This window comes from Rhinolophus sinicus, linkage group LG02 (genome assembly GCF_036562045.2).
Source record: "Rhinolophus sinicus isolate RSC01 linkage group LG02, ASM3656204v1, whole genome shotgun sequence".
Lineage (NCBI taxonomy): Eukaryota > Metazoa > Chordata > Mammalia > Chiroptera > Rhinolophidae > Rhinolophus > Rhinolophus sinicus.
In genome coordinates, this window is record NC_133752.1 from 50,791,807 (window position 1) to 50,816,932 (window position 25,126).

The following is a 25,126-nucleotide window of genomic DNA, read 5'->3' on the forward strand; positions in this document are numbered from 1 at the left end:
CAGCTTTGTAGGAAAATCCTTTATTAGAGGGGTTGGCTCTTGGGTTGCTTGGCAGGGTCAAAGCTGTCTCAGTGTCCTTAGTTTATGACAAGCTGCTCAGAAGGTTAGTGGCTTCATAAGAACTTTTTCTTGTATGGAGGCTGAGCCCTAAGCCAGTCAGTGCTTTGCTTTAGGTAAGTTGTGTTTAGGGTCTTGATATGGCAGTCAGCTTACCTTCCCTCTCTTGCTTTTTTAAAAGGTAGAAATGGTGACTTGGTCCTTTCCAAAAAGAACACCTTCAAAATCTTTAGCTAATAAATATTAATAAAAAGTTAATGTTCTCAAAATGCCAAATGGATGGATTTTTGCCCTTCTTGTCATGGGAGAGAGGGTGATCATTTCTATCTGTGCTGGAGAGATGGATCTTTTTTTTTTTTTCCTTTCTTTTTTTTAACAAGGTCAATCCACTTAAGTATTGGTAGAACTGTGCAAAGGGCCAAACAGCCTTCTGACCTGGCTTCTTATCAGCATTTCTGTGTTAATAAATCCTTGATAAACCTTGAGATTTTCAGACGGTTTTGAGTGTGACAAGAGATGAGAACATAAGCCAAGTCTAACTAAGGAACTGATGAACCTAGAGGCTGAGTGGAGAGATGTCACCTGCCTTGATCAGGTTGGGTTTTACAGGGAGATGTTGTTCCTTCTACTTCTATCCAGTATTCATAATCGGGTCCTCACTTGGCAGCTGCTTGATGTGAGTGTGCTTTTGTCAAGTTCCTGAATTCTTTGCTCCTTCTTTATTTCTATAGTTACCTCTATAGGTAACTGCCCTGTAGCTATGTCCCTTTCAGCTCTAAAATTTTGTTGTGGATGCTCTTTCCTCAGTTATTTGCTTGGCATGCCACTTACCTGTCATGTGCTTAAGCGTCTCTCCTCAGAGAGACCTCCCCTCACCACCCCGACCACAACCATATCCCACCCCAACCCCCATTATTGACTTTCACCACTGTTTCCTTCATAGCACTCTGTGTTAGTAATTACTTGCTTTTTTTATGGCTGGTTTTCCCCCATTAGACTCCATGCTGTTCCCCCTTGGCGCACCATAGCTCCTTAACTTCTAGCTCAGAACCTGGCACTTAGTGGTGTTTTTGAATGAATGAATGAATGAATGAATGAATGAATGAATGAACAATTTGTTTCCTATTCAATTACTGGAGTAGGAAAAGTTTTCCTTTACTGAAATATTATTTCTCTCCACGGGAAGGAGCGTGGGCTTGGATTAGGACTTGTTGCTTCTTGCCTAGGACTTTATGGATTTGTTTTTTGGCAGTCGGTGAATCCAGGTGTGCCCCATATATAATGTAGTCAGGTTCTTCTGAATCTGCTAGGACAGTTCCACATAATTTGGCTTAATATTTTTCACCCCTGGGGATTTGCCTAAAATGAAGTGGTTTATTAGGACTTGCCTGCAAGAAACATGAAATGAAATTAATGATTGAATTACATGACAAATGACTATAGTGGGTAGAATGCACTTTTCTTTTCCTTAAGGGGCTGGTCTTTATCTTTATTTGCCAGGTAATGACTGTCACTGGCATTTGAAGTTATAAAAAAGAATAGGTACATATTTAGCAATTCGTGACTCAGTAAGGAAGCATGCTTAATAACACAAAGCTTTGTTTCTTACAGAATCAAATGGCAGCAGGAAACTTTTAAAAGAGGTCATACACACACATATATATATATATATATGCACACACACACACACACACAAGTTCTTTGTTATTTGAATAGCTTTCCCCCCTGTAGTCTTTTGTATATATTTTCCTCTTAATATTTTGCTGCTTTTGTACACTAGCTGAATCCTTGACTGTACATTCCTCTGCTACCTCTTCCCTAGAAAAGCATTTTTTTACGGTGTAGAATAAGAATCTTTCACCAGCAATACTAGTAGAGCATTGGTTCTAACACTTTGCTGCGTATCAGAATCACCTGGGGGGAGCATTATGACATTTGAAGCAGAAGGATGAAGAAACCATTTTAAGTTCATAGATTTTTAATGTAATTCAAGATCATGAAAGTAGAAGAGGCAAGGGGAATAGGGATGAGGGATTTATTTTTATTTTTGTTGAGGTATAATTGTTGTAAAATATATTAATTTCAGGTGTACATCATGATTTGATATTTGCATATATTATGAAACAAGCACCACAATAAGTCTAGTTAACGTCTGTCACTAGACATTGGTACAAAATTACTTTTCTTGTGATGAGAGCTTTTAAGATCTCTTTTAGCAACTTTCAAATATGCAATACAGTATTATTAACTATACTCACCATGTCATGCATTATATCCCCAGGCCTTATTTATTTTATAATTGGGAACTTTGTACCCTTTGACCCTCCTCACCCCCATTTCATCCCCCATCATCCCCATAAGGGATTTAAAACAGCTCTCAATTCAGCCTTGAATGGCTTTGAATTCCAAAGAAAGAGGTGTTTTCTTTGAGTGACAAGTGTATTACCAAATAGATAGCATCTTCTAAACTGATAACCTTAATGTTGTGTGGAAGATAGGTTTTTTGAAGGTTCAATTTTAAAAAAAAAACATGGGTATTTCATTATTAATTTTATGGTAGTCTGTGAATGTAGAGAGAAAAAAATGGTCATCTAATGGGCCAATTTTAAAGAACTCAGTGGAATATACCAGACAAGTAGAGAAGTAAAGAAAAAAGTAGGCTGGTTATATGTTTTTTGCCTTGACTATATGAGAATTGATCATTTCCAGATGTGTTCGTCATTAATCCTCATCATAAATATGAAAATGTCTAATCATTTGAGTTTTTTTAATATGCCCTCATAAACAAATTACTTCTGGAAAATAATATGGTTCTTACACTTGTAGGTTAGACACCATTTAATTTTCAGATAATTAATTTTGGAAAATGGTATTGTGGTAACTTTTACAAAGAGCTGTTTAGGCAGTGAAGGGTAAACAGGCCTTTCTACATCTCTAAATTCACTGAGACTGTCCTTTTTTGGAGCTCTCAACCTAAGGACCATGCTAGCATTGAATCGGCCCATGTGCCTTCCTCTGATAGGGGTCTCATAATTTACCAAGAAGGATCATTATTGTTTGTTTGGCAATTTGGGGCTAACGCAGGAAGAATTAAAGAACTCCATAACTTACATCATGATAACTGTACCCCAGGGACTGATGGATTGTGAAGTTATTTCTTGGACTCAACAAGTCTTTTAAAAGTCAAGGAGTTGACGTTGATCTATAATATATACACAGCTTTTAAGACCAATTTTTCTTCAGGGTCATGGCGGTAGCATGATGCAGTAGCAAACAAAGTTGCAGATGGTAATAGCATTACAGGGAGAATTGCCCATGTGGAAGAGTTTGGTTGTGAACTTCACTACCGACTCCTGAATGCAAAAGAAATGGACATGAGCCAAGTGTAGGGCAGATACCAGAAAGGAATATCCACTGCTTCCTGGGGTCACCCATGTTATGGGTAGAAGTCTGGAACAGGGTTGAGGGGTGAGTGGGAAGTAATGGTGTATTTCTGCGAGGTGGCTGTCCATGCCCTTAGACTAATAAGACAGGGAATGATAAGAATGGGGAAATCAAGGGCAGCCCTAAAGAAAAAGTGTTAGGAAAAGGATGCCCTGATTCGAGATCAACGCATTTTAACCCACCAAAATTAAACCAGTACATTCCTATGCCAGCCCAGAGAACATTTAGTTATATGTGGTTCTTATTACATGGGATTCCTTCAGTAACTCATCTCAAATGTCACTGCAGTTTTTTCATGGCCCAACTTGAATCATGCTCTCAAGCAGCCCTTGAAAAGAACTAAATCTTACAGGTCTGAAAAGACATCTTATGTGTATGTGTCTCTTTGAAACTGCTAGAGCTAGGCTGAATCCTCCTGTAACTTCCCTGGACCAAGGTGGTTCTCCACCATCAAGGTAAAATCATTTAAGTATATAGTCTCTGAGTTTGCATCGTGGTAAATGTAGACTTACAGAGCGAGGGTGTAATCCTTTGCTTGTTCTCTGGCAGACATATAGGAAGAATGTCCAGCAGATGATCCAGTCTCTTATCCGCAAACTTGCTGCACTCAGCCAGTATGAGGAAGTCCTGGCAAAAATCAGCTCCTCAACTACAGATCGGCTCACAGTTCTCAAGACCAAGCCACAGTCCATACAAAGGGACATCATTACCGTCTGCAGTGACCCTTACACGTTGGCCCAGCAGCTGACTCACATAGAGCTGGTGAGGCTGCCGGCATCCTTGCTCTTTACAACCACAGGCTTGGTTTGCTTTGGCAACCAGACAGTGTGCTTGTCAGCAGTAATGTTGTGGGAGAGGTTAAAATACTCCAAATGAGAAATAATCTGTGAAATAGCTGGAACTGGTTTGGTTTACATATTTGAATATACATGTTTCTGATATTCTGGGAATTCACTTTAAAGTAAATAGTAAGCAAGCCTGAAGAGCGAAGAGTTGATTGACCTTCCTCCTCTTGTCCCTCGTCCCCCAATTAATTTTTCTGTGACTCATTCAGCCTTTCACTATCTAGTGTAGCACTGAGCTAAGCAGAAAATTGCCCTGCTTAGGGTTAGAGGCTCATTTTACAAGCTGAATTAATGTGGGGGTGGTGCCAAAAGTCGATAGACAGAGTTGACAGTACATTTCTTCTCCTTTTCTTTAATCCTGTTGACCTTCTGGGTTTGTGTTTCAGGAAAGGCTCAATTACATTGGACCAGAAGAATTTGTTCAGGCATTTGTGCAGAAGGACCCTTTGGACAATGACAAGGTAATCAGTCTACCCAGCGGTCAGCCCTGAAATCAGAAATGGAATTTCTTAGCCTGTGGGCACAAGAGACAGAAATTAGAACTATTTTGTTTTAGGTTTTAAAATGAGACAGGTTTTTTTTGGTTGTTGTTTGTTTGTTTTTTTCCCCCTTTCATTAGCCGTGTCTGATTCATCGTAGTTTTTCTGGAGCCAGGTCTCCAAGTGCCTTTACTGTAGTCTTTCCCTATTACCGACTTTGAGCCTCCTCTTCCTCCTTATTTGGAAATATAATAAGCAAGTAGATGCAGGCATTTGTGGTGATGAAGGTGGGAGATAAAGCATAATGGTTTTAGCAGATTAAGTCAGAAAGAAAATGCTCTGCTTGTGATTCAACAATAGCAGGGGCGGTAAAGACAGGATGTAGGTCCATCGTGGTGAGGAAGAGTCTTTACCACTTGGCCTCTTGTTTTAAGGTGAATCCCTCATGGTAGGTTTATTGCCTGAGCGATACCTGCATTTAAAGAAAATAACACTGGGCATGGACTGTAAAACCAATGTACATATGTAAGAAATTTTGGCCCCAGTGATCTTCAGAAGCATTTCAAATTACTAGGCAAAGACTAGTGAGTTTTCACCCACTGATGAAAATTCCACTTTGGGAGTCGGGGCAACAGCTGTTTTCCGGCCTTAGAACAGTTTCCCTTCGTACAGGAAGTGAAGATTAGGTTGTGCAATCAATGGAAGGCCAGTGGCCTTTGTTTATTTGTTCCTTTTGGAAGGAAGGAAAGAGGGATATGATTAATCTCTTCAGGCTTGGCCTAGAACTCCGAGATGAGCTTACTTCGGCTTTCCAACGATGTGTCATTCCCCCTACTAAGGACCATGACGATGTAGACGTCCCTTTGTCTACTGTGGAAGATATTTCTTTTCTTGCTACACGATGCTCCAAAATTTTGTCCTAGACTTAATTTTAACAAAAATTTTTCTAGTCCTCTGTACTCCCAGCTTCTCCTTGCTGTGCTGATAGCAATTGGTATTCACATCTCATCCATCTGTCAATTATTTTAGAATGTACTTGTGCTTCTGAGGACAGTTCCCACCGAGAGTAACTTAGTTTCCTGGGAGGGAAGGACACTGTCATGCATGTATCAGAGGACATTTCGAGACCCTAAGGATTCCACTGCACTATGCTAAGCTCTTGATTTCTGTAAGGAGAGTCCAGTATGTTAGTCCCGCCCACCTTCTCTCCCAGTTCCTCGCTCCCACCCCATCCTAGAAAGCTTTCCTAATCCATAAACTGAGAGTTAAGGCCCATATATGACAAAAATGAGAGCCTAGCACACGCTTTGCTTTTCCTTCTCCAACTCATCTGTTCACTTGGCCTCCCCTTTAGAGTTGCTACAGTGAACTGAAGAAAACACGCAACTTAGAGGCTTATGTCGAATGGTTCAACCGCCTCAGCTACCTGGTTGCGACAGAAATCTGCATGGTGAGGAAATGAGTTTTTTCTGTCTCTAGGTCTCATCATTATTCTTTCATACTTATTTTACTGCATCTATTGTGCCCACATGTTGGATAACTTTCCTTTTTTTTCTTTTTCCATGCAGCCTGTAAAGAAGAAGCACCGGGCAAGAATGATTGAGTACTTCATTGATGTCGCTCGAGAGTGTTTTAACATCGGCAACTTTAATTCCTTGATGGCGATAATCTGTGAGTGTTTACTGGAAGATGCATGTCCTGTATACGTCCTGTGAAATGTAGTCACTGAAAATTTTCAAATAGTTGTTTTGTGAATGAAAACTGTACGTTATGATCCTGAATTGCTTCAAAATGTTCAGAATGCTTTACATGACCCAATCTGGTACCAGTGTAGGTAATCCCAGTAAAGTATACAAGACTTCATGGAATACATTTAGTCAATTTATCCTCATCTGAATATTTATCTGCAAAAGCTTATAAGTGAGACATGTGTATAAGTTAAGGGTTTAAAAAGTATTGGGGCAGCTTGTATATCAAGCATGATAGAAATGTTTGATCTGAGACTAAATTACATGATTCCGTCACCTTGAACAAGAGGGTAGCTTGAGAAACTGGAACACTTTCTGCCCATGCTTCTAGTACTTGTCACCCTCAGACCTTATTATCCTGGAATACAAACTTTGCTCGTCATCTATGTCATGGGGATTTAACTGCCAGTGACCATGTGTCTTTCCACTCATTCTATAAACATAGAGCATGGGGTAACCGTGTGTCTTAGTTTCCCCAAATTATACCTGTTGTCCTGCCACAATTTATAATGACTCTTTCGTTAAAACGCATCCTAATTTATAGTATATATGATATGGCTGTCGTACACATTGTAGGTACTCAGTAAATATTTGAATATTTACCTGGCTCTTTAGAATCAGGGTCAATTTGAAGCCAGAGAATCCACCAAATTTAATTCAGTAATCTTGATCCTACTAATCCATGTCCCCTCTCAATCATTTGTGTTTTCCATTTCTTTTAATATCATTTCCTCTTTATCGCACCACAAAAAATACTGGCCAAATTTCAGCTCTTTATATGGCTCACTTCCTGAAAATAGTGAGTAGAATGATATCTAAATCAGGAACCTGAATGAAAGGTCCCCCGTCTAGGTGATAGAAGATGACTTAAGTATACAAGAATTCATGGACTACATTTAATATTTAATTTCCCTCTGATGCCATTAAGAAAATGTCAAGGCAAGCCATATCATGGGAGAAAATATTTGTAATATATATGTAGTTGAAAAACAACTTGTATCTAAGTAACCCTATGCATCAATAATAAGACAAACAACCCAGTGAAATGAAGGGCAAAATACTTGAACAGGCACTTCACAAAAGAAGATACAGTAATGGATAATAAGCATATGAAAAGGTGTTCCACATCATTAGCCATCAGAGAAATACAAATTAAAATCACAGTGAAATACCATTTTACGCACTGGAATGACTAACATGAAAAAGACTGGTTGAACTAAATATTGGTGACAATGTGGAGCAGGTAGAACTCTCAGACATGGGGGGAGGGGTATAAAATGGTTCTACTACGTACTTTGCCAAACTGTTCGGCAGTTTTTTATAAAGTTAACTTACTTATACTTAGTAATGAACGCTTTTTCAGAATATAAGTGAGAATGGCTTTTCTTATTTCTCTCTTTCATTTTTCTTTTCCCCCTCCCCATTTTAAATGGGAAGCTGGCATGAATATGAGTCCAGTCTCGCGACTAAAGAAAACCTGGGCCAAAGTGAAGACTGCAAAGTTTGACATTCTTGAGGTATGTGAAACTGATATTTTGCTGTTAAATAACATTTTATACCTGGAAAGTGGAATTCCTTTATTTGATCTTGCCTCTCGATCAGATAGTACTACAGAGAAAAAAACCACCTCTTCTTACAGATCCAGGGACAGGAAAGGGAATAGAATTGGTCAGAGGGGTTGGGGGATGGGGGTGGATAAATCAGGTTGTGTACTAGTCTTTTCATAGAGAGAGGTGTCCATTTTGGGGTGAATTGACTAAGAAATGGTGACCTGTCAGTCACATCACATCAAATGCCAGGATGGAAGTTGAGTCCTGAACAGTTTGGAGTTCTCCTTCAATGTATGCCTACTAACTTTATTTATTTACAGTGTCCCAGGGGAGGAATTCCCCATTCCTACAGAAATTTTCATTCATCCTTTCAACCAATTTAGCTAGCCTATGAAAAAGCCCTCCCAATATGATCTCAGGGTAGTAAGACTTAACACATAAAGGCATTTGTGTTTGAATCATATTCATGTCATGATTACCTTGGTGTATTGGTGCTTTGAATCTACTAACTTGGGAGATAATAAGAAATTAGTTTTTCCTAAGTTTTCCCCCAAATTGGGAATTATCATTGGGTATATAACATTTTGCTTTATTCAAATTGTTTGATAAATTTATTTTCCTTCTTGTAAGAGAGTATGCTTCAATTATTTGTGAGTGATTTGTTACCAAAAGCAAAGAACAAATTAATTATAGTGTTGGGTCACTGTAGGTGGCTAACCATCAATTGACACAGTAACCTTGAAATGAAACCAGGAAATGGTTTCTGATGTTGGCGTTTGACTCTTTGTTATCAGTTTTAAGTCTAATCTCAACAGTGAACCTGGAAAGAATTTGGTCTGGGTTTAATATTATCAAAGCTGACATCAGCTTAGGTAAATAAAGCAAATCTCAGGAAAGAAAACATTTGTGCTCTAATGTGTTTCATGCCTGTGTATGTGTATAAGAGGGATAAATCCTATTCTTAATGAGTTCCTTAACTTACTTTGAATTTTTTAAGTACAGTTAAAAAAAAGTGTGATCTTACAAACTTTCTGCACGTGAGAAGTAAATAGTTCATCCTCTCCTCTCTTTTGTCTACAGCATCAGATGGACCCTTCGAGCAATTTCTATAATTATCGAACAGCTCTTCGTGGGGCAGCACAAAGATCTTTAACTGCTCATAGTAGCAGAGAGAAGGTATGTCCTTAAAGGAGTCTGATTCATGGGAGAGCGACCATGGTTTGTACTGAAATGCAATGTGAACTGCTCCTGAGCTTCTTTTACCTATTCAGTTCTAAGAAAGAAAGCTGATACACTGTAGAAATTTTATCACTTGCCACATTAGGAAGGGGAATACTAAAGGGAAGCTGGGCGGCAGAAAGGGAGCGGTAACTTGATGTAGAACTTTGCAAATGTACATTATTTGTTATTACTTAAATGATTATTTTGCAAAGTGTCTTAGTTGTGTTTCAAGCAATAAATTAAGTCGTATGTTAAGATGACTAAATAGCATTAGAGAGTAATTGAATTTAATGGAAAATAGACATTTAAGCTCTGCACAAGGTAGCTGACTTAATGTAACCTTTTCTCTTAAAAGGATTAGCTTACCCCCCATGGTTAAGTCATTTATTTTCAGAAAGTAGGTTAGTTACTGTAGCATTAGGCCTGCTGTTGCTAACTGGATATGTGAGTGGCAGAAAAATTATAGGAATCATGTCTGAGATATTAATGATCCTTGCTCTATCCACCCTACCCTTAAACAGTTTCATACTATCCTAGCTCCATCATACTCTTGACTCTGAGGGTCCTTTCTTGGCAGATTTCAGTGTTGTATTTCTTCATATGGGAAAGATAAGTCTTTTCAACAATTGGAGATCATGTTATCTGAGAAGTAAATACCTGATTATAGTAAAGGGCTGATGAAGGTTGCTTGATGAAAGTTATCTTCTGCATAGATTCTGTCCATCTTTTAACTTACACTGTATCTTCAACAGAAATTAAATTAAAGAAAATGAAGGTAAAGAACATTTTAGGGTGTCTCAATTGCTTCCCCCCAGAAAGCTTCAGCATCAGTGATCTGAAATAAAAACTAACACAAAAAGAAACCCCACCTCTTTTAAATTAAATTTATTGGGGTGACATTGGTTAGTAAAATTATATAGGTTTCAAATGTACATTTCTATAATACTACTTTTTAAAAAAGCTAAATTGATTCTCAGCAGAATTTGAAATATCAATTCTGATAATGTTTGAGAGATATTATAAATTTGTTAACTTTTTTTAAAATAAAAAAACAAGGTCAGAGAGGGGATGAAGGAGAAATAAGTTTCTCTAACTTAGTTCAATGAAGCTTACCAGCTTTTCAATTTTACTTGCCCATATCCCAGTACTCCTGTGACTAGATTGAGAAAAGATGTAATCTGAAGTTTTTTAAGCTTTGGAAAATTATCACATGCATGGAAGGAGCCCAGCACCCTGAAATGTGAGGATCTGTTGGAGGCTGTCTACGGCTTCTCATTCACTTCTCCATGTTGGATGCAAGACTCCCTTTGCACGGCTGCCTGGTCCCCAGTGAGAGTTTGCTGGGCTCTGCCTCAATGAGGTGGGCGGAGAATTATATCTCTTGCTTAGTAGAAAGCTGCAGCATCGGCCAAAATGCTCCTGAAGTCTAAGCCCCTGAAAGCTCTCTTTGAATATTATACTTGTGGAGCTCTAATAGCTTTCTCCAGAAATAAACACAAAGTAATTACCCTTTACATCATTGAATAAATTCTGTCGGTTTTAGTTTCATTGTTTTTGTAAACCAGTTCTGTGTACACGTGAATTGTACTCTCTGGTTCATAAAACAAATGAAATCACCAGCATTTGGAAAACTAGACTGTTTCTTTTCCACCATCAGTCTCAAAGGCTATGAATGAAAACATTACTAGATAAAATCCATCTTTTATTCAAGACAATTGGGATTCTTTTTTTCTGTTTTGAAGTGAGGGTAAACACTCTTTATTCGTAAGTAATTTCCTATTTTAAAACCTTCCTGGTAACGTGACTAGGGTAATAGAATCTTTGGTAATCGTTCAAATCTCGAGTTTGTGGCCAAAGTGGCACATCTAATACCATGTTATAGAACAAATCAAATCTGTTTTCCACACAGGGGCCTTACATGATCTTTAAATAGTTTTCTTGTTCTTTTCTTATGGGAACGAGTCTCCAGGTTTTTAACCATTCTTCATATGATTAGATGGTGTTAAATCCTTTTGCCATTCTACTTTTGTTCCCGGCAACTTGCTCCTTCTCAGCATTCATTTCTAGGTGATAATACCTTTAAGGTACAGTGGCCGAGCCTCTGAATGAAGAATATTTTGAGAGGGAATTGGAACACATTATTTGAGAGGTTCTCCCACTACAGGCATCATTGGCAAGACCTCCTAGAAACCAGACTTGCTTTGCTCTCTCCTGTCAGTAACCCATCACCCGTAGCTCAGAGACATGCACCGTCCTTAGAGTCGCCTCATGTTTCCTGTGGGGCTAGAGAGCTGAAGGGAAATGTCCATGAGTGAATGAGAAGCTGAAGAAGCTTATTTTTCTTGCATACGGGCGTAAGGAGCAGAGCAGGGAAGTGTCTGAAGGAAGATTGCTTATATTTCGGACTTCTTGGAAGAGTGAGTCAGTCACCAGTGGGGCATCTCACGGGCACCATGGAATGCACAAATCACATGAGGCATCGCCCTGGCCGCCCCACTAGAGGCACATGACATGAACTTACGAAAAGTTGAGATATCAATCTGAGACAGGAAGTGATCACCACCCCGTGCATCTCAACAAAGCCCAGCACAACAGAACAGAGCACAGAAGTCGAGATCTTGCCTAAAAGCTGTGACACTACTGCCTCATTTCCCTGGGGCTGCCTGATGATGGTGTATCCTTATTATCTTTTAAGAGCATCAGTGATATATCTGTCCCTTTCTATGGGGCCCATTTGGTTTTTTGGGATGCTTAATGGAAGTGAAGCCTGTAGTATTTAATTTAATCCTCACTACAACTCAGTGAGGTAGTTACTGCTGTTTCCATTTTCAGGGGAGGACACGAGGCTTCCTTAGTGTGTTAGGCTTATACCAAGGGTTGGCAAACTTTTTCTGTTAGGGGCCAGATCATAAATATTTTAGGCTTTCTGGGCCGTAACGTCTCTGTTGTAGCTACTCAACTCGGATATAGTAGCACAAAAGCAGACACAGACCGTATGTGGCTGAACAAGCGTGGCTGTTTTCCAGTAAAGCTGGGTGGCCACTAGAATTTGAACTTCATATAATTTTCCTTGCTCATGAAATACTATTCATTTGATATTTTTCCAGCCATTTAAAAATTTACATTATGTGGCTCCTAGGCTATCCCGAAGCATGTGATGGGCCAGGCCTCGCCCATGGGCCACAGTTTGCAGACCCCTGGCTCTTGCTGCCAGTAAATTGCGGAGCCAAACACTGAACTGATGTCTGGCAGAGTCCAAAGTCTAGCGCTTCCCAGTCACAAGGGGTCTTTCAAAGAAAGGAGGCTCAGGTGTACTTTTATCATTGGTACTGTCTGTTTAATTCTAAAATAACAGAAGCACTAGTAATGTTTGAAGGTGAGGGGTATCTTTAACAGTTCAGCTTAAGAGCCTTCCACAGACAATAGCAAATGATTAAAAGTATATTAAGGGGGATCAAATATATGGTGATGGAAGGAGAACTGACTCTGGGTGGTGAACACACAATGGGATTTATAGATGATGTAATACAGAATCGTACACCTGAAATCTATGTAATTTTACTAACAATTGTCACCCCAATAAATTAAAAAAAAAAGGATATTAATGGGGGTGGCTGGTTAGCTCGGTTAGAGTGTGGTGCTGGTAGCACCAAGGTTGCCAGTTCGATCCCCGCATGGTACACTGAGCAGCACCCTCCTCAAAAAAGGGAAAAAAAAAAAAAAGTATATTAAAAGGGCTGTCAAAACTGAAGATTCACTTTGGCTATTTTCAGAGGGCAATGAAACAAAAAATTAATCAAAACTTTTTTTTTTCAATGACTTTAGAGAAAAAAAAATCTGAATTTTTCTCTAGAAGTGGAAATTGTTATTTAAGATTGTTGTGTGTGTGCCAAAATATTAATAGATGTTTTCCAGACCTCCCATGCATTTAGTATAGACATACCGCATGAATCATAAGCTTAGGGAAACTTGAGAAACCTGCTCTTGGGTAAAATACATAGGCGCACGATTTGTGTTTGGACCATTATTTGCATTGTAGCAAATTTAGGATCGTTAAAAAATGCTGGCATTTGAGAGAAAGGGGAAGTTACTGTGTCTGAGCTTCGTTCTTTGTTAATTATGGTTTTAGTAGGATTTCGGGGACTTTCGTTGAGATTATTATTTTAGGTTAATTAATTAGATGCCACCTCATAAAACCAAAGATGTGAGGCAGGGAAGTCTTATTAAAGAAGGCTTATTGTTTTTTAAACCACCATTAATCTTAATGTGCACATTTATATTCCGCCTTCACTTAGGCACATCTCATAACATATTGTGCAAGGTACGGTTCTTCTTCGGTGATTTCCCATGAGAACAGGTGCTAACTTGTTCTGACATGAAGACCAGGTTTACTCAATAGGAAGATTGTAGCAGCTAAAGCCCCAAGCTCTCACCTTATCTTGAGCAGTGTCTTCAGGGATAAAACAAAACGTTCATCTGAAAAAATTATCTAAAATGTAGAAATCTAAATGATATAACAGTACCCATTCTAGCAGGGATATGGGTCACACATCTGAAAATTTTGGTACCTGCAATGACAGGTATTGTATTAATATTTTGCTGTAAGTAAGGGGTTGCTAAATGAAAAGCAAGAGTTCTATTAGACCTTTTCCCTTTGATTATAGTTAGAACATTCAGATTTTACTACAGGCAGACCTCGTTTTATTGCACCTCGCTTTATTGCACTTTGCAGATATTATGTTTTTGTTTTTATTAGTTTCAGGTGTACAAAACAATGTGATAGTTAGACATTTACACCCCTCACAGATATTGCATTTTTTACATATTGAAGGCAAGACCCTCCACCAGCAAAAGATTGCAACTTACTTTATTGCGATACTCACTTTATTGTGGCAGTTTGGAACCAAACCCACAATATCTCCAAGGTATGCCTGTATATACCGTGTTTCCCTGAAAATAAGACCTAACCAGAAAATGAGCCCTAGTATGACTTTTCAGGATGACATCCCCTGAACATAAGCCCTAATGCATCTTTTGAAGCAAAAATTAGCATAAGACCTGGTCTTATTTTTGGCGAAACACGGTACTATTGCATTGACAAAAATAAGGAAAACTGTAGGAACAACATGAAGCCATCCATCTCCCCATGCCACTTGTCTTTGCTGTGTTTTGGTTATTAATAGCATTTGTGTCTTAAGCAAAATTATGTAAGGGAGGAAACTGCTGTCATGGGAGGTAAACAGAACACTGTGTCTTAATTCACTGGCCTTTTATGTAATCCAGAGTTCAGGTTGTTTGTTAATTTCTTGTATTGTTTGATAAGAGGCTAAATGTTTTATTTGCTCAAAACAAACCAGAATCTTCTGTTTTCTTTAGATTGTGATACCATTCTTCAGTCTTCTAATCAAAGATATTTATTTCCTCAATGAGGGCTGTGCCAACCGCCTTCCAAACGGCCATGTCAACTTTGAGGTAAGGATAGGCTGCAAAAATCTGAGCATAGAGAAAGGCGAGTTTCTCAAGCATTGCATCCCAGGCCAGGCAACCAAAGCTGATTCTGAAGTTCTAGAACCAAGTTTACTCCTTCCCTACTATTTTGTGAGAAAAAAACAATATTGAGTAGGATAAATTAGCTGTGCCATTATTATTAATTATTTGGAAGCACTTGAGTATATTTTCACCTATGCCTAGCACTATCTATACCTAGTTTTTATTACATTTCAAAAATTAATGTAGTTCAGAAGATTAGAAGCTAGAAGGAAACATTAAATGGAATTGGCTCTTCCAAGCTGGTAGTTTTTGATGACTGCTTTGAAATTCTTTTCTTTTATTCTTTTCTAGAAATTTTGGGAACTAGCCAAACAAGTGAGTGAATTCATGACGTGGAAACAAGTGGAATGTCCATTTGAGAGGGACCGGAAGATCTTGCAGTATCTGCTCACAGTACCAGTCTTCAGTGAAGATGGTGAGTAGGCCATTCAGCTGGAGCTGCCACCAGTGTCCCCAAACCCAACAGTTCGGAAATTAGTGTATAAATGCTCGGTGCCTAGTTCTTCGTATAGTAGGAGGCCTGTCTTCTGGCCTAGTCTGTCTTAGGAGTTTTCTGTTGCACAGAAAACTGTATAATTTATCCCTAAAATATTTATCAGGCACTCACTTAATATTCACCCAAAAACCATACGTTTCTGGGTTTAAACATTCTTTATACTACTATATCTGCAGAGCTTTGGGCATCAATGGAAAGTTATTAAATAATTTTCTTCCTTGTTTGGGCTTGTTTCAATGGAGGAAAAAAGGTGTTTTGTGGTATGTTGATATTCAAGATAATTGGAATAAAGAACAAACAGTTAATTGCTATCCCCTGCTGTTTGAAAAAGTAGTGGAAAGTCTTCACCTATTAAGATGTTAGGGAATTTGAGGCAAAGTGGTTGACGATGTACAGAAAACATTGACCAGAAGAGAGTTAGATTTCAAAAGACTTGGGGATTTATTCTATTGGTTTGTTATATCCTAACATTATATAAATCAGTAGCATCTGTCAACTAATAATTTCCTCTAGTAGATAGATAGCGTTCATGATAATGACTGAAGAACATTTTCAATTAATATTACCATTCTAGAGGGGACTTGATTGTTTTAAACGTCTACATGGGATTAATAACACTCTTTTAAATCTTTAGATGAAGATGCTTTTTGATTTAAAAATAAAAATATATTAGAAGGATGAAAAATATGCCTAGAAAAATCTGGCTTTCTCCTAAGAGTTTTTTTTTTTTTTTTTTTTAATCAAGGCTCTTGGGGAAGGATTCCCATTCCATCCCCTTCTTTGTAAAGAACATAAATGTGAGTGTGTGATAGCATAATGTAGCTATCAAAGGCATTAGTAAGGCTTTTTGCCTCATAAATTGCCTTAGTTAATTGAGTTTCATTTTGACCTAGAGGCCCTTGGGTTTTTGTTGTTGGTCAGTCAGAGGCAAAGTGATATTCTGTGCTCTTCATGAAACTATGAAGCTTCCCAGTTAGGTGTTTTTAAGGAATGTGTTTTGCTATAGGGTTTGGCTTAGGTTGAACAGGGGATGGATGGTGGTGGATACTCAGGAGATGGCTTCGTTGTTAACACATTCTTACTTTTGGTTGATCATAGCTCTGTACTTGGCTTCCTATGAGAGTGAAGGACCTGAAAATCATATAGAAAAAGACAGATGGAAGTCTTTAAGGTGAGTCTCATTGCTGCACAAATCTAAAGGAGATGTTGGCCCTATGCGAAGAGAGCCACATGCCTTCTGCAGGAAGTCCCTGTCTGCGTGCTCCAGTCCTCTGCGTCTTGTCTCCTGTTACTGAATCTTTGTGGCTTGGCCATCATTCAGTTGTATTGCCTTTCATTTCTTTATATTGGCAGCTATATACAGTGCCTTTGTTTTTCTTTCTGTCTTCCATTATTTTATGGAATGAGGAACTGAAATTACCCCATGGTGTGGTGAAAAGAGCACTGAGTCACTCTCTTCATCTAAAAGATAAGAAGTTCAGACTATATTTCTGAATAGTCCTAACACTAAAATTTTATTTGACCAGAGATAAAAGAGACCTAAGTGCCAGTTGGTTCGATAAATTCGTCATGTCACTTATTGACCGTATCTTGGTCCCCACTTTGGTGAGAGAGAGAGAGAGAGAGAGAGAGAGAGAGAGAGAGAGAGAGAGAATTTAAATGTAACCCAGAATATTTTCAAGTTTAAAAATTTTGTTCATCTATTAGTATTTTCAAATAAATGTGTTTTCAAACAAAACTAGGATAGATACATTTTAACCATTTAAAATACTTCAATAGGCAAAAGCAGCTCAGGATATAATAATACTATAACCAAAATTGCTATATTTGTATTTCTACTAAGAAACTCTGGGAACATGTACCTTTTTGTACCAGGGTTGACAAGCACACTTACCCTTCTTCCCAGTCATTTGGGAGCCTTCATTAAACTATACTGGGCTAGGTTTCATGTACCAGGACATATATCTAAGATATATTTTCTTTTGTGTGATTTTGTTTGTACTTCTCAGTGAGGAGGGGTGAGGTATATCGGCACTGGAATTATTATCCTTAGAACAAGTTATGGTGACTGGTGAAGAACTGGAGGTGTTTCTTTTATCACAAACACAAACCTAAGAAGATATGACCTGTGACTCGAATCATGGGAATGTAACAGCTTGCTGGGCTGACGCCCAATTTCATTTTTATGAAATTTAAAAGTGTTCCTGCTAGTGGCACATTTATATTAAAATCTTGTATTACTTTGTGTTGGTGTTAAAAGATATTAACTAAACTCTTAAATAGTATTCATGTGTAAAACATGAGCCTTAGAATATACATCGTACTAGATAAAAGATTTGGGAATTACTCCTTTGAGTCATCCTTTTTAGATGAAATGTGCCTTCCATATATCTCTTTTTAATCCTCCCTTTCTATTTTTTAAAAGCATTAAGTTGGTACGGTCTCCGAGTATAGCTTAGCTGTTACTTTCTTTATAGATTTGTAAGAAATTGGTAAGCAGATAAGTTCACTATACATAAATGATACCTGCTACCTGTATTAACCTATGAAATCCAGACATACTGAAATGATGTAAACGTACCACATACTTGTCTGGTTGTTATTCTTTTGTGATTGTTACACTTTTATATTCCTGTTGAGTAGTGGTTCATTTGGAAGGGTTTGTAAGTCAAAAGTTTGATAGTAAAAGCTAAAGATTGAATTATGTAAGTTCCATATTCGTATGTACTGTACACACAGTATACAATAATATTTAACATTTGACTGGTTGATATGTGACCAAAGAATTTAGTGGAGAATTTAGAAATGAGAAGAGAAAAAATGGGTGCATTGTACTGGCATAAATTTCAGACACGAATCCATGAATTCATCTGCAGTTGTACTCAACTCAAATGTGCTCAATAATAATCCTTCTGATCATAATTCATTGAGGTACTATTAATAGAAGTGGCACCAATAGAATGGATGATACATGAAGAAATATGTATTTCTTCATACACACACACACACAAAATGAAGATGTCGTCTTGGTATAAAAGACTAGTTTCCATATTAAAATTGTTTGTAAGGGGCCCTAAAGGACACTCTCCTTTGAATCTGGCGTTAAGCCATGAACTCTGCCTCTTCCATATCCTGTCTGTCTCAAGATCCAACCCTAATGCCTGCGGCTCCCTGACCCATCTGTCCCCAGAAGGAGTCCCTCCTGAACTCATGCAGTCTAAGGCTGTCTTCCTCTCCTGTGACAGACCCCGTGTTGTTTTGTAATGTGTGTGCTTCTTTTTCCTGTGTAAGCCCCTTGGGGGCAGGCATAAGGTCTTCCCTCGTGTTGGCCGTAGCACCGGTCACAGCCTCCTGCAGTGCTGAGGGATGATGTTGGACACTGCAGGTAGCTGGACAAGGTATAGCAACCACAGAGAGGATAAAGAGAATGGGCTATGATCATTTGCAAAACCACATATGTTAAGTGGGTACTAACATACTGATTATTCTGGAATGATAGATAGTAACTACCTGATATATATACGTTATATACGTTATATATACGTTATATATACGTTAGCTTTGAAGGTAATATTTTTACGTAGATACTTTTCCCTCTGGCCCTAGAGCCATTCATCCAGACACTTAGGTTCAGCAGTGGCAATGACAAATATACCTCTTAGGGTGGATACCTATCTTGTCACCTGCTATTTAAACGCTCTCAATGGGCATGGAATGGGAAGATGCTTATAGTTACTGAATAAACCAATCTGTGATAAGACTATTATCTAAAAGCTTTTTATCATTAATGACCTTTGTTTTTTGTTTCTGTTTTAATATAAAGCCACTCAAGAGATAGATTTCCCTATAAACAAAGGTTTTGGCCATTTTCAGTAAAACATGTTTAAGTGACCAGCAGTTCTTTCCAAAAATCCAGGACTTCAGCACTTAATATTTTTTTCTTCCTGTCTTTAACGACAACAACAACAAAAACACTTAAAGCAGGAAAAATGAAACTAATATTAGGCAAGACATTTTCATCCTATGTCAGATAATCTGACCCATTCGTTCTTACGTTGTCTTTTTTATTACTCAGGTCGAGCCTCTTAGGCAGAGTTTAACGAATGGGATGCTGACTGCTGCTGCTGCCGCTGCTGCTGCTGCTGCTGCTGCTGCTTCTGCATCGGGCAGATCACTGAGGGGCTGGCCTTGACTGTCGGCATGTAGCACTACAGAAAGTCACCAAGTCCACGAGCAAGCTCCCTCAGCAGCAGATGGTGAACGTATTTCCCACAGCTGACAGATTGACTCAGATTTTGAGACTGAAATGTTCACTGAAGACACTTGAGAAAGAATCCTCTAAAGATCCCAGCTCTGCACATGATTCATCTCTTGGAATTTCCGTGTGAATCACAGCTCTGCACCTGGATGGAGCTTTCGTGTGTGTGTGTGTGTGTGTGTGTGTGTGTGTGTGTGTGTGTGTGTGTGTGTTTATTTGGTTGAACATTTGCTGCTAATGGGACTTGCCCAGCTGAGTGCTGGCTCTTAGGAAGCCCATGTTTCTTTGTTAAATGAAAAAGGGAGAGGCAGGAGAGGGGAAAATACCCCTCCAGTTAGATCCCAGACTTCAGCTCAGCAGTATTGCCAGGAGGGAAAAAGACTGGTTGAAACCTGACTGTGGACTTTGTTTCCCTTAGTATGTGCTGTGTTGTGAATTCCTCTCCTCCCTCTTCCGACGAGGTTTTGAGTTGGCTGCTGGTTAGCAAACTCCTTTTTACCCATATAAGTTATTTAATATAATAATGAAGCTCAACACTGTGGTAGGAAAATAGCCACTAGGAAAAAAAAAAAAAGCAGAGTTTGTCATTGGACTGCTAAACATTCTAGAAGGACTTTTTGGGTTTTTTGGGTTTTTTTTTGCCCTTCCAAGCTGTTTACAACTGACCACTATGTTCTACAGATGTATTTTTTCAGTAGTTTTTTGTTAGTTTTCCATGACGCCTATTTTTTTTTTCTCTTGTAAATTTAAATTATCTGACTTTAAGGGTCTTGGAAAAAACCCATGGCCTAATTACAATTTAATTTTTTGAACAGACTGTTATGTTTTATTGCCTTTCGGAGGCTGTTGGTGACTAAACATGTGAACAAAGAATAAATTGGAAAAGTTACCACCATCATCACCACCACCCCCACTATAGCAGTGAACAAAGCAAATGAAAAACATCTTGCTATTAACTCAAAAGTCGATCTAATTGTGAAATAGTTCACCTTGTTAAACATCTAAAGTCTGTAGTTGCTCTGCAAATAGCCATTATATTTATTTACTCTAGGAGAAGCTGTAGAGTAGTAAACTGTGCTAATGAAAAGAACAAAACATGTTGAAAACACAGATGTATTTGAAAACTTAATGACATGGTTTCAAAAAACAGAGCATGTATATATGCAACCCGCCATCTCAGCAGACCGGAAATGTCTCCAAGTTGTCCCTTTACAACCATCAATATATTTCACACTCTGCGGCCAGGAGTTGTGGCGTCTTTTCTTTTATGGATGGGATTGTTGGGCGGGGGTGGCTGTAGTCGCAGAAGTTCAGCTCAAGTGGCTGGCTAACAATGTGTGTGTGTCCATGAGGGAAGTCGGCTTAGGAATCTGTGTGTGAGCACTGATTTTCTGAAAATGAATCCTGCTCAGCATTTAATAAACATTACTGGCCAGGCACTTTCAAAGTGTTTAGCATAGATCATGATCCCCCACTTTTTAGGTGTCGAAACGCATATTCATAAAAATAATGACTTGTCCGAGGCCCCTTAGCTAATGAGAGGCCCAGTGATTAGAAGTAGGCCTTCTAATTCCTGAGCTCAAGCAGTAAACCACACTGCCAAGCCATTTCGAACTTCAGTACAACCTTCAAACTTGCAAGTAACTGTGGGTCTTACGTGCAGTTTGGATTCTGTAGGTCTGGGGTGGGGCCCAGGTGCTGCTGGTCTTGGAATCTGCTTAGAGTAACAAGACCCCCCCAAGTCCTGCCTCCTTTCTTCTGCACTGCCTTTCCCTGAACTTGGTGCCCCTGTTGTTGTTTTGGTGACAGAAGCAATGTTTATCTTTAACCATCTACGTCAGAGGTCTGCAAACTCTGGGCTGCTGGCCAAATCTGCCCATTTCATATGGTCCATAATGTAACAGTAGTTGAAAAAATTCTAAAGAAAAATAGTATTTCCCGGCACATGAAAATTCTATGAAATTCAAATTTCAGCATCCATAAATAAAGTTTATCGGAACTTTTTCTTGTGGCTGCTTTTTTCTTGTGGCTGCCTTCTGCTACAGAGTCTTGCAGTTGTGACGGAGATTGGATGGCCTCCCAAGCCTCAAATATTTAGTCTTTGGACCTTTACAGAAAGTTTGCTGACCCCTGATCTGAGAGGTTATTTTGAGCATTACAATGAATTTGCAAAAATGCTATCAGCTCTTCATTGTAGCATTTGATACCTAAATGTGGCTACTGGAAGAAAATTTGCTAAAGTGGTATTAGACAAAAAATGTGATTCTGAGGCAGTTTAATCAAAAAGTTTTCAGTTACCACTCTCAGGCATAGCCTCTTGCTTTAATGTTCAGATAAGCCAGAGGTTTAAACCATGTATTAACTCGTTTGTGGAAATTATTTACTGTCCTCCTCTTAGTGCTGTGTTGTGGATTTGGACTCCCCAGCATGTTATAGGTGCATTTATAATTTATGTGGCTGGCTGGAAGCCTGGGTAAATACAAGCGTAAACAGCAGCAGGCAATGTCAGTCAGGAGATTTCCATTCAGAATGTTCCAAAGCTGCAGGCTTTGAGTTGAGACCTGGAGGGAGCCTCAGAGCACACTGGCTTTGGTGGAGGAAGAAGAGTGCACCTTTCACTATTCGAAGCATCCCTTGTTTCTGAGAACCCAGGCCCAAGTTCCCCAGGGGAGGCCTGCCTTTCCTCCAACAAGGAAATGGGTCTTAGAAGGTTTTCTGCTTTGCCTCTCCATTTTGCCTGGCTGTGGCACCCCTGCCAATTTCCTCACCTCTCTTGTACTTCTAGTACACTTTAACTTTTTCCTGTACTTTCTTTCTCCAATTGCTACCTATATGCCTCCTGTGATTAGAATCTCAAGAAAGCACGGCCCTCTTTGGAAGTTGAGTTGCTAAACTATATAAGAATGTTGAATTACAGATTATTAAGCTTCTCTACCTTCTGCTTGGGTGCATTTTGGTTACCCTATGGCCTGTCTCAACAAAAGACAGTGCCTTCCACTATTCCAAACGTATTTTACTATTCTGATGACGAATGCACAACTGGGGCTAGAAAAGAGGGTTAGGCTAATTGTCTTTTGGAGCTAAGGGTTCAAAAGAATTCCTGAATTCATTTCCTGGTGGGGGGGAAATATGTTTAGTGACCTGGGAACTACTAACCAAACATATAAAATTTGAAGGTATTCTAATGGCAACTCTATTAGCTTTACCCTTAAGATATTTTAAAAGAAAGACTTCTATCAGACTTGGTCTTCTAGAGGTTTAAAAGAAAATGGGCACTTTTTCATGGGGCACTTTCCGGAGAATTCAAGCCAAAGATTTTTTTCTGTGAATGATCAGACTGTTGCCTCGATTCTCTGCTTCATGTAATCAAGAGCACTGGACTCTGCTCATTGCTAACAAGAGATGTTGGGGTTTTAGGTTTACATATACAATCCTTATAAGTTAGGGACCTGCCATTCAAAACTAGCAAATAAGGCTGGCTCTATGCAAAATAGAGCTCTGCCTTAATTCTGTTCTTAAGAATCAACTGTTCTTGATGGAGGTGTGTACATACTGGGGGGGGGGGGGTGCCAGAAAAATGTATACAAGTGGACACTTTGGTCTATGTTGCCCAAACAGTAGTTTGCCGTAATCAGAAGTGTCTGGACGCTGATGGTAACCACTGTGAGCACCTCTTGTAATTGCGGAAGTCAAATGTGACTTGTCTTCATCTTTGGTTATCGGTATATATTATTTCAATTTTAATACAGTTTTTTACTTTCTTAAAATGTATATACACTTTTTTGGCACCCTCTGTGTGTATATATTTTTATTAACTCAATGAGCTAATTCCCAAGTAGCCAATTCCCTTTTGAGTGCTAGCAGCCTTCAGCAGATTTGAATCCTACCCTGCCAGCCTAAAACCCTGCTTCACTTCTGTAAGATTCCATCTAATAGGAGAGAAAACATCCAAATGTGTGTAATCACATTCTGGACACGATGAGGCAGCTGTCTTAAATATCGTTAACTGTTAGCATACTTAAGTTTAAATGGGCACATAATCCAACATTTTAGGACTTCAAAATCATGATTTGTAGATAATAATTTAGGGAATTAAAGAGGAAGAAGGGAAATGATATTTCTTAGAATAAACAAAAAAATAATGTATTCCTTGACAGTTGCCAAACCAGTGGGCTTTCTACTGTGAAAGTTTGCTTTCTTTCCCTCTTTCCACCTGCGCTGCTGGGAGAAAATGAAAGTTAGTGTGAAATCATCTTTCTCTGGGTGAATCATCGTGGGAAAGTGAGTTCAGCAAACTGTGCTGTTAGCTTGGTGGAGATCAGCTGTTGGAGGACCGTGGGCATTGTTATCCTTTTTGCAACGTGATTACGAATCCTCATAAGTGCAAGTGAGCTGTGTGGGGAGTGAATGCATTGAACCCATGGCAGCCAGTTATTAGTCTGGGTATTGGACAGTCACAGGTTTTTGCTTTGAATTGAGTAAATTTCAAATGTCCACCTACGATATCTGGATTTGGGGAATGAGTATACATTTAAGTGATTCTGATCCCTTCTTATGGATGGCACTACCCCCGGAGATCAGCAAAGGAAATCCAAGGCTCTTTTGTACAATTGTGATTATTAACTAGACTGGTAACACTCCCCATAATTATTAGTGTTTACTAGTGTTTTTCAGTCGTATGTTTATTAGTACCAATAATCATGATAAGAAATCCATCTTCTAAAATAATATAAAAATCCATCATTAAAAACAAAACAAAACTGGAATCAATATTGTTTAAGGTCATGGGATAAGTTTGAAATACATTCTATGAGAGTAGTAGATATGGAATGTGAGAACTCAGGGCTAAACCTCACTCTCCCTAGATTTCTGGGACTTTAGGGCAGTCTCCCCTGCTTTTTCACCTCAGTGTCCTCGTCTCTAAGTAATGGGTCTGGACTAAGTGATGTGCAATGGCCATTCCGGATCTAAGAGTCTGTGGTTGGGGAAAGCACTTTCTCAGCATGCTGGACTGAAAGGTGAATTAGCAAGTAAACACAGCATCCTGCATTTGTGCCTTCAACATTCTGGTTTTTCTGCCTGGCTCTTTGGTGTTTACTATCATTGTGTTTGAAGAGGGAAGGGATAAGAGGCTAATTGCTACTAGATAGGAGACAAAGGAACAATAAAGGCTCAACTCACTCCTCCAGTTGTAGCCCATGTCACACAACAGCACAGAGTTCTTTGTAGTAAAGAGTGATTGCTACCCAGACCAGAAACCAGAAAACATATTTCATGCAAAACCAGTTGGATGATTTCAAGGGAACTAGTTAAGAAAGCATAGTGTCCAAAGACTACAAAAATAACTTTCTTCTGTAGATTACATCTTTGCCATAGTAGCTCCATTAATTGCTCTTGTTTATATAGATAAAATCACATATAAAGTGCCTGTTCATACCTAGTCATTTATAAATGAGTCACTAGTTGGTTTTAAAAGAC

General features: G+C 38.8%; 1 protein-coding gene across 6 annotated transcripts in view; it reads left to right on the forward strand.

Annotated features, from left to right (window-relative positions):
* The window catches only part of RASGEF1B (RasGEF domain family member 1B), a 531,937-nt gene extending 511,045 nt beyond the window's left edge, over window positions 1-20,892 (forward strand). For all 6 annotated transcript variants that reach the window (XM_074324368.1, XM_074324372.1, XM_074324371.1 and 3 more), the window contains 10 exons: window positions 4,051-4,263; window positions 4,733-4,807; window positions 6,180-6,275; window positions 6,394-6,496; window positions 8,011-8,090; window positions 9,204-9,299; window positions 14,721-14,816; window positions 15,186-15,309; window positions 16,489-16,561; window positions 19,466-20,892. In XM_074324368.1, the coding sequence (XP_074180469.1) occupies window positions 4,051-4,263; window positions 4,733-4,807; window positions 6,180-6,275; window positions 6,394-6,496; window positions 8,011-8,090; window positions 9,204-9,299; window positions 14,721-14,816; window positions 15,186-15,309; window positions 16,489-16,561; window positions 19,466-19,490 (981 nt within the window). In that variant the 3' untranslated portion in view covers window positions 19,491-20,892. The remainder of the gene's footprint in view (window positions 1-4,050; window positions 4,264-4,732; window positions 4,808-6,179; window positions 6,276-6,393; window positions 6,497-8,010; window positions 8,091-9,203; window positions 9,300-14,720; window positions 14,817-15,185; window positions 15,310-16,488; window positions 16,562-19,465) is intronic.
* The last annotated feature ends 4,234 nt before the right edge of the window (window positions 20,893-25,126 follow it).